This window comes from Pezoporus wallicus, unplaced genomic scaffold, assembly GCF_028554395.1.
Source record: "Pezoporus wallicus isolate ANWC-B61680 ecotype Strahan unplaced genomic scaffold, APGP_CSIRO_Pwel_v1 contig_14250, whole genome shotgun sequence".
Taxonomy (NCBI): Eukaryota; Metazoa; Chordata; class Aves; order Psittaciformes; family Psittacidae; genus Pezoporus; species Pezoporus wallicus.
Genome location: NW_026642538.1, coordinates 1 through 9,878, shown reverse-complemented (window position 1 = coordinate 9,878; position 9,878 = coordinate 1). Strand labels below are relative to the sequence as shown.

At 60.0% G+C, this 9,878-nt stretch overlaps 1 protein-coding gene across 1 annotated transcript; it reads right to left on the bottom strand.

Moving 5' to 3' along the window:
- Nucleotides 1-482: 482 nt before the first annotated feature.
- On the bottom strand, nucleotides 483-9,023 carry LOC130610788 (heterogeneous nuclear ribonucleoprotein A1-like; the record flags this gene model as incomplete). The annotated part of the gene is made up of 6 exons (XM_057430891.1): nucleotides 483-680; nucleotides 1,424-1,525; nucleotides 1,664-1,756; nucleotides 5,750-5,960; nucleotides 8,256-8,402; nucleotides 8,879-9,023. Coding segments are annotated over 6 exons (896 nt in total), but the record flags the coding sequence as incomplete, so codon positions are not given.
- Nucleotides 9,024-9,878: the final 855 nt, after the last annotated feature.

Here is a 9,878-nt window from a genome sequence, read left to right as displayed (position 1 = left end):
CCTCAGAGTACCATTAGGTTTAATGGGGAGCTTGCCCCCCCCCCCCCCCCCCCCCCCCCCCCCCCAATAGGGTACCAGATACATGGGGGGTGGCATTAACAGGCAGCCCCAGGGCACCATTAGGGTTAATGGGGAGCTTGCCCCCCCCAGTGGGGTACCATATACCTTGGGGGGGGGTTACCAGGAAGCCCCAGGGCACCATTAGGTTTAATGGGGAGCCTGCCCCCCACAGTGGGGTACCAGATACCTTGGGGGGGGGGTTACCAGGAAGCCCCAGGGCACCATTAGGTTTAATGGGGAGCCTGCCCCCCACAGTGGGGTACCAGATACCTTGGGGGGGGGGTTACCAGGAAGCCCCAGGGCACCATTAGGTTTAATGGGGAGCCTGTCCCCCCCAGTGGGGTACCAGATACCTTGGGGGGGGGTGATGGGGAACCCAGAGACACCCAATGGGCACCCCCCCATGTCCCTGTGCCCCTCACCTGTGCCTGCCTCGGAGAGCCCGTTCCTGACGGCCAGCGCCGGGCCCCGTGCCGGCCGCCGGCCCCCGCTGCCGCCGCCGAAGCCCCCCCCCCCGTTGTTGTAGCCATCGTAGGTGCTGCTGCCCCCTCCGTAGCCCCGGTTGCCACCGCCGCCACCGCCGCCACCGGAGTAACCGGGGCCGCTGCCACCACCGTAACCTATGGGAGGGGAGGAGAAGGGAGGGAGCTGAGCTGGGGTTGTGGGGGGGGGATGGCTTGCTCTGTGGTGTGGGGCTTTGGATAATGGGGGGGTGACATAGGGATGGATGGGGATGAAGGAGGGGGGGTCGGGGGGTCCTGATGTGGATGATGGAGGAAGAGGAGGCAGCTGGAGTCATGGTGGTGCTTGGATAATGGGGGGTGCCATAGGGATGAAGGTGGGGGGGGGGGTCCTGATGTGGATGATGGAGGAAGAGGAGGCAGCTGGAGTCATGGTGGTGCTTGGATAATGGGGGGTGCCATAGGGATGAAGGAGGGGGGGTACTGATGTGGATGATGGAGGAAGAGGAGGCAGCTGGAGTCATGGTGGTGCTTGGATAATGGGGGATGCCATAGGGATGGAGGGGGATGAAGGCGGGGGGGGTCCTGATATGGATGATGGAGGAGGAGGAGGCAGTTGGAGCCATGGCAGTGCCTTGGAAAGGGGGGGTACCAAAGGGATGGGGATGAAGGCACTTGGGGGGGTGTCGGAGGAGCTGGGGCCACATCCTGATGTGGATGGAGGAGGAAGCAGCTGGAGCCATCGCGGCACCTTGGAAAGGGGGGGTACCAAAGGGATGGGGATGAAGGCACTTTGGGGGGTGTCAGAGGAGCCAGGGCCTCATCCTGATGTGGGGGGGGGTGCCCTAGGGATGGATGGGGATGAAGGGGGCAGGGGAAGGGGGGGTCCCCATCTCACTCACCACGGCCCCCAAAGTTGCCTCCACGGTTGAAGTTGTCGTTGCCACCGAAGCCGCCGCCGCCGCCACCGCGGCCCCCGCCGAAGTTACCGGAGCCGCTGCGGCCTAAGAGAGGAGGAGGAGGAGGAGGAGGAAGAGGAGGAGGAGGAGGCAGGGGACAGCCTTTAGGAACAGCGCAGGCAGCGCGGTGAAGGGGCTGCGGGGGGGACGGGGGGCAGCGGGGGGGCTGAGGGGGGGGCTCACCTCGCTGGCTGGCCGAGGCGCTGGCCATCTCCTGCTTGGACAGGGCTTTCCTCACCTCGCAGTTGTGCCCGTTCACAGTGTGGTATTTCTGGACTGGGAAAATGGGGGGGGGGGTTGTGGAGGGGAGGGGAGGGGGGGGGGAAAGACAGGGAATGAAGGGGGGGAAAAGGGCACCCGGGATACGGCCGTCATCCCAGATCCCAAAGGGGAGGCGTGGATGCAATGGATGGAGGGAGAATCAACCCAACTCCCCAACCCACCAAAGGGATGCTCAGGAGCATCACTCATGTCAATCAGTGCTAATTCATTCTAACGGGGGGGGGATGCTTTGGGGGGGACCCCTAACCCTAATCCATTCAGCTGCCCTGAGCATCCTTGGTTCTCCAATGGAGATGTGGATGGGATGGATGGAATGGGAACACCTCCCCAACAAAGGGATGCTCATGAGCATCACTGATGTCAATCAGTGCTACTTCATTCTAAGGGGGGGGGGATGCTTTTGGGGGGACCCTAAAGCTAACCCTAACCCATTGAGCTGCCCTGAGCATCCCTGGCTCTCCAATGGAGATGTGGACGGGATGGATGGAATGGGAACACACACCCCCCCCCCAACAAAGGGATGCTCATGAGCATCACTCATGTCAATCAGTGCTACTTCATTCTAAGGGGGGGGGGGGAACGCTTTGTGAGGGATCCCTAACCCTAACCCATTCAGCTGCCGAGCATCCTTGGTTCTCCAATGGAGATGTGGATGGGATGGATGGAATGGGAACACCTCCCCAACAAAGGGATGCTCATGAGCATCACTCATGTCAATCAGTGCTACTTCATTCTAAGGGGGGGGGGGGGATGCTTTGGGGGGGACCCCTAACCCATTGAGCTGCCCTGAGCATTCTCAGTGCCACCACCCCACAGATCCTTGGTTTTCCAATGGAGATGGGGATGGGATGGATGGAATGGGAACACACCCCCCCCCCAACAAAGGGATCCTTACGAGCATCACTCATGCCAATCAGTGCTACCTCATTGTAAGAGGGGGGGATGCTTTGGGGGGGGACCCCTAACCCTAACCCATTGAGCTGCCCTGAGCATCCTCGGTGCCACCACCCCCCAGATCCCTGGTTTTCCAATGGAGACGTGGATGGGATGGATGCACACCAGCGGGTAAGGGGCCACCGGTGTTGGTGACAGGGACAATGGGATCGAGCACCCTCAGCCTGGCGGTGATGGCTGCAGGGAAGGGATTGGATCCAAAGGGATCTGGATCCACTGAGAGCTGCCAATGGCAACCTCAAGGAGCTCAATAAGGCCAAGGTCCTGCCCATGGATGGGGAATCCCAAGTTGGGAAGTGGGAGCAGCCTGAGGAGGAGGATTTGGGGGTGCTGGACAAGGAGATCCACACTGAGCCCCCATGTGCTGGGTTGCACCCCCAGAGAGTGAGCAGCAGCTCAGGGAGGGGATTCTCCCCCTTTAACTACGTCCTGGGGAGATCCCACTTGGATGCTGCATCTGGTTGTGGTGTCCTTAAGGATACGGAGCTGTTGGAGCAAAGCCATGAGGATGAGGAGGGGATGGAGCAGTTCCCATAGGAGCCAGGCTGGGAACATTGGGGCTGGAGGAGAGCAGCTTCCAGTGGCTGAAGTGGAGGACAGGGATGCTGGAGCTGGATCTGCAGCAAGGATTGGAGCGATGGGACAAGGGGTGACGGGTTCAGACTGGAACAGGGGGAGTTCAGCTTGGAGATAAGGAAGTTCTTCCCTGTTGGGACACTGGGATGGGTTCAACAGAGAAGGTTTGCCTGCTCCATCCTATAAAGGCAAGGCTGGACGGATCTTGGAGCATCCTGCTCCAGTGGAAAGCATCCCTGAGGGCTGAGCATCCTCTTGGGGCACTTGGGAACTGGGAATACTGGGGATGGAGAAGAGAGCTTGGAGCAGCTTCCAGTGCCTGAAGGGGGCTACAGGGATGCTGGAGCTGGATCTGCAGCAAGGATTGGAGCGATGGGACAAGGGGTGATGGGTTCAGGCTGAAGCAGGGAATTTCAGCTTGGAAATAAGGAAATTGAGGATGCTGGGACACTGCAATAGGCTCAATGGAGAAAGTCTGGCTGCTCCATCCCATCAAGGACAGGTTGGATGGATCTCAGAGCATCCTGCTCCAGAGGAAAGAATCACTGAGGGCTGAGCATCCTCTTTGGGTGCTTGGGAACTGGGAATACTGGGGATGGAGAAGAGAGCTTGGAGCAGCTTCCAGTGCCTGAAGGGGGCTACAGGGATGCTGGAGCTGGATCTGCAGCAAGGATTGGAGCGATGGGACAAGGGGTGATGGGTTCAGGCTGGAACAGGGGAAGTTCAGGTTGGAGATAAGGAAGCTCTTCCCTGCTGGGACACTGGGATGGGCTCAATGGAGAGCGTTTCCCTGCTCCATCCCATCAAGGACAGGTCAGATGGATCTCAGAGCATCCTGCTCCAGAGGAAAGCATCTCTAAGGACTGAGCATCCTCTTGGGGCACTTGGGAATACTGGGGATGGAGAAGAGAGCTCGGAGCAGCTTCCAGTGCCTGAATGGGGCTACAGGGATGCTGGAGCTGGATCTGCAGCAAGGACTGGAGCAATGGGACAAGGGGTGATGGGTTCAGGCTGGAACAGGGAGAGTTCAGCTTGGAGATAAGGAAGCTCTTCCCTGTTGGGACACTGGGATGGGCTCAATGGGGAAGGTTTGGCTCCTCCATCCCATCCAGGCCAGTTTGGATGGGGCTTGGAGCATCCTGCTCCATCAGAAAGCATCCCTAAGGGCTGAACATCCTGTTTTGTGCTTGGAAGCTGGGAATACTGGGGATGGAGAAGAGAGCTCAGAGCAGCTGCCAGTGCCTGAAGGGGGCTACAGGGATACTGGGGCTGGATCTCTACCCAGCGCTGGAGCGATGGGACAAGGGGTGATGGGTTCAGGCTGGAGCAGGGAATTTCAGCTTGGAAAGAAGGAAAATGAGGGTGCTGGGACACTGCAATAGGCTCAATGGAGAAAGTCTGGCTACTCCATCCCATCAAGGACAGGTTGGATGGATCTCAGAGCATCCTGCTCCAGAGGAAAGAATCACTGAGGGCTGAGCATCCTCTTTGGGTGCTTGGGAACTGGGAATACTGGGGATGGAGAAGAGAGCTCAGAGCAGCTTCCAGTGCCTGAATGGGGCTACAGGGATGCTGGAGCTGGATCTCTACCCAGAGCTGGAGCGATGGGACAAGGGGTGATGGGTTCAGACTGGAACAGGGGAAGTTCAGCTTGGATCTAAAGAAGCTCTTCCCTGCTGGGACACTGGGATGGGCTCAATGGAGAGCGTTTGCCTGCTCCATCCCATGAAGGACAGGTCAGACGGATCTCAGAGCATCCTGCTCCAGAGGAAAGCATCCCTAAGGGCTGAGAATCCTCTTGGGGCACTTGGGAATACTGGGGATGGAGAGGAGAGCTCGGAGCAGGTTCCAGTGCCTGAAGGAGGCTACAGGGATGCTGGAGCTGGATCTGCAGCAAGGATTGGAGCGATGGGACAAGGGGTGATGGGTTCAGGCTGGAGCAGGGAATTTCAGCTTGGAAAGAAGGAAAATGAGGGTGCTGGGACACTGCAATAGGCTCAATGGAGAAAGTCTGGCTGCTCCATCCCATCAAGGACAGGTTGGATGGATCTCAGAGCATCCTGCTCCAGAGGAAAGAATCACTGAGGGCTGAGCATCCTCTTTGGGTGCTTGGGAACTGGGAATACTGGGGATGGAGAAGAGAGCTCGGAGCAGCTTCCAGTGCCTGAATGGGGCTACAGGGATGCTGGAGCTGGATCTGCAGCAAGGACTGGAGCAATGGGACAAGGGGTGATGGGCTCAGGCTGGAACAGGAGAAGTTCAGCTTGGAGATAAGGAAGCTCTTCCCTGCTGGGACACTGGGATGGGCTCAATGGAGAGCGTTTCCCTGCTCCCTCCCCTCCAGGCCAGGCGGGACGGCTCTCAGAGCATCCCAGCAGCACAGGGCTGGATCCAGCTGAGCTTCAGCCCCATCCCCAAGGCACACATCAGGGGTTAACCCCCCCCTCCATCACTCACTGACGATCTTGTCCACGGAGTCGTGGTCGTCGAAGGTGACGAAGGCGAAGCCGCGCTTCTTGCCGCTGCCGCGGTCGGTCATGATCTCGATGACCTCGATCTTGCCGTACTGCCCGAAGTAGTCGCGGAGGTGATGCTCCTCCGTGTCCTCCTTGATGCCCCCCACAAAGATCTTCTTGACGGTGAGGTGGGCGCCGGGCCGCTGGGAGTCCTGCGGGAGCAATGGGGTGAGGTGGGGGGGGGGGGGGGGGGTTGGGGGTGGTTATGGGGGGTTAGAGGTGGTGGGGATGGGGTTGGGGTGGGATGGGGGGGTTAGGGATGGGGTTGGGGGGGATTGGGGGGGTTAGGGATGGGGTTGGGGGGGTGTTGGGGGTGGTTATGGGGGGTTAGAGGTGGTGGGGATGGGGTTGGGGTGGGATTTGGGGGTTAGGGATGGGGTTCAGGGGGTGTTAGGGATGGTTGAGGGGAGTTAGAGGTGTTGGGGATGGGGGGGTTAGGGATGGGGTTGGGGGGATTGGGGGTTAGGGATGGGGTTGGGGGGGTGTTGGGGGTGGTTATGGAGGGTTAGAGGTGGTGGCCATGGGGTTGGGGTGGGATTTGGGGGTTAGGGATGGGGTTCAGGGGGTGTTAGGGATGGTTGAGGGGAGTTAGAGGTGTTGGGGATGGGGGGGTTAGGGATGGGGTTGGGGGGGATTGGGGGGTTAGGGATGGGGTTGGGGGGTGTTGGGGGTGGTTATGGGGGGTTAGAGGTGGTGGCCATGGGGTTGGGGTGGGATTTGGGGGTTAGGGATGGGGTTCAGGGGGTGTTAGGGATGGTTGAGGGGAGTTAGAGGTGGTGGGGATGGGGGGGTTAGGGATGGGGTTGGGGGGGTGTTGGGGGTAGTTATGGGGGGTTAGAGGTGTTGGGGATGGGGTTGGGGTGGGGATGGGGGGGTTAGGGATGGGGTTGCGGGGGTGCTGGGGGTGGTTGAGGGGGGTTAGAGGTGTTGGGGATGGGGTTGGGGAGGGACTGGGGGGATTTGGGGGTTAGGGATCGGATTGGGGGGATAAGGATGAGGTTGGGGGAGGTTAGGGATGGGGTTGGGGGGGATGGGGCTGGGGGGTATTGGGGGGGTTAGGGATGGGGTTGGCGGGACTGGGGGGGTTAGAGATGGGGTTGGGGGATTGAGGGAGGTTAGGGAGGGGGTGAGGAGGGTTAGGGATGGGGTTTGGGGGTATTGGTGGGGTTAGGGATGGGGTTGGGGGGGATAGGGATGGGATTGGAGGAGGTAAGGAATGGGGTGAGGGGGGTTAGGGATGGGGTTGGGGGGGATTGGGTTGGGGGCGGTTAGGGATACGGTGGGGGGGTTGGGGATGGGGTTGGGAAGGGATTGGGGATTTAGGGATGGGGTTGGGGAGGGATTGAGGGCGTTGGGGGGGGTTGGGGATGGGGTAAGGTATTGGGGAGGTTAGGGATGGAGTTGGGAAGAGATTGGATGGGATTGGGGGGTTGGGGTTAGGGAGGGATTGGGGGGTCGGGGGGTTAGGGAGGGACTGGGGGGGATGCGGTTGGGGTGGGTTTGGAGGTGGTTTGGGAATGCTTTGGGATGTGGTTAGGGTGGGGTTGGGTTGTGGGTGCTTTGGGATGCGTTTGGGGATGCTTTGGGATGGGTTTGGGGATGTGTTTGGAGGAGTTTGGAGTTGGTTTGGGATAGGCTTCGGATTGGTTCGGGGTGGGTTTGGACATGGGTTGAGACAGGTTTGATGACAGTTTGGGATGGGTCTTGGGATGGTTTGAGATGTCATTGGGATGGATTCGGGATGCATTTGGGATGGGTTTAGAGATGGGTTTGCAGATGGGTTGGGATGGGTTTCACATGGGTTTCGGGATGGTTTGGAGATGGGTGGGGATGCGTTTGGGGATGGTTTGGGATGGGGTTGGGACAGGTTTGGAGGTGGCTTGGAACGGGTTTGGGATGGATTTGGGATGGGTTCAGGAATGGTTTGGGATGTGTTTAGGATGAGTTTGGGGTGGGTTTGAAGATGGTTTGGGATGAGATTGGTGTGGGTTGGGGGCTATTTTAGGGGAGAATTTAGGACGGTTTGGGGTCACTTTGGGATGGGTTTGGGATGGAACTGGGGGGTGTTGGCAGTTGTTTGGGGGGGATTTGGGGTCAGTTTGGGATGGGTTTGGGATGGATTTGGCAGGGGTTGTGGGGTTGTTTTAGGCGTGGGTTTGGGGATAGTTTGGGATGGATTTGGGGGGGTTGGGGGTTGTTTTGTGGGTGGGTTTGGGGATAGTTTGGGATGGATTTGGGGGGGTTTGTGGGTTGTTTTGGGGGGTCAATTCAGGATGGGTCTGGGGTGTGTTGGGATTGGATTTCAAGATGCACTTAGAACGGGTGGGGGGTCAGCACAGGCTGTGGTTGGGATCAGCCCAGGATTACTTTAGGGATGCGTTTGGGATGCTTGGAACCCCCCTGTGTCCATCCCCCCCCCCCCCCCCCCAAGCAGGGCCCATCCCCACCTCTCTGGACACGGCTCTCTTTGGTTCAACGACTCTGCCATCCACTTTGTGGGGCCGGGCGTTCATGGCTGCATCCACCTCCTCCACCGAGGAGTACGTGACGAAGCCGAAGCCGCGGGAGCGCTTCGTGTTCGGGTCCCTCATCACCTTGGGGAACAGGGACACACATCAGGATCCAGCCTGGAACCCCCCCAAAAGATCCATAGGGATGCGGCTCCTTCCCATCACCTCTGGTCCCTTTCCTCCTCACTACCACAGGAGCATCACCCAGAGGTGACACCCATTGAAAGTGATGGAGGGGGCAAAGAGGACCTGGGGGTCACAGAGGAACTGGGGGGCTCCGGAGACCTGTGGGGCACAGGCGACCTGGGGGGTTCATAGGACTTGAGGGGCACAGAGGACTTAGGGGTACAGAGGACTTGAGGGACACAAGAAACTTGGGGGATACTGAAGGACACAGCAAACCTGGGGGGCACAAGGGACCTGGAGAGCTCAAAGGACGTGGGGGGCACAGAGGACTTGGGGGGCTCAGAGGACATGGGAGACACAGGGGACCTGGGGGGGTACAGAAGACTTAGGGGGCACAGGGGACTTAGGGGGCACAGGGGACTTGTGGGGCTCACCACGCAGTCGGTCAGGGTGCCCCATTGCTCGAAGTGGCTGCGCAGGCTCTCGTCTGTGGTTTCGAAGCTGAGGCCGCCAATGAAGAGCTTCCGGAGCTGCTCGGGCTCCTTTGGAGACTGTGGGGAAGGGGAGATATGGGGCTCACTGGGGGGCAGGGGAACACGACCCCCCCCTTGTAATCATCCCAAAATGCCCCACCTGGGGCTGCTTTGGGCCCCCCTATCTCCAATGAGAGCCCCATCATTGGACACCCCACCCATCTCTGCATTCAGCCTCCAAGGGACCCCCTCAAAGCCCCTCTTTGGGGTCTCCAGCCCCATAGGAAACCATTCATCCCCAGCCCCCCCCCCCATCTCTGGGCTCACGCAGCACCACTGACCACCCCAATGCCACCCTATGGGGACCTCAGCACCCGCTTATGGGGCAGAGCAGGCCCTGGCAGCCCCCAACCCCTCTTTATGGGGCTGCCTGCTCCCTCCAGAGGCCTGAGCCCCACACTATTGCTCCCCTATGGGGCTGCCCCAGGACCCCCCCTAAACCCCCCTGGCCCCATATGTGGTGCTGCCCAGGACCTAAAGAGTCCCCCCCCCCCCATGTCCTTGTTTTTGGGGTCACCCACACCCATGGAGCCCCCACCCCCTATATTTAGGATCCCCCAAGCCCCAAACCCCCCCATTTTAAGGCCTTCATCACCTCCGGCCCTCCTCTATGGGGCTCCCCCCCCCCAAATATTCCCCTATGGGTCCCATCTGTGCCCCCCCCCTTCCCCATCCCACCCAGCTCCCGCGCATGCGCGGAGCCGCCATCGCCCCCCGCAGCACAAAGGCGCGCACGTGGCTCGGGGGGGGGAACCAGCGGTGGGCATGGAGGGGGGGGGCAAAGAGAAGCGCGGATTGCGCATGCGCTATAAGCCCCCCCCTCACCTACTACCACCACCACCAGGCGCATGCGCGGAAAGCATCGGCGCGCAGGCGCAGTGCGCGCGGTAGGCCGCGGTTG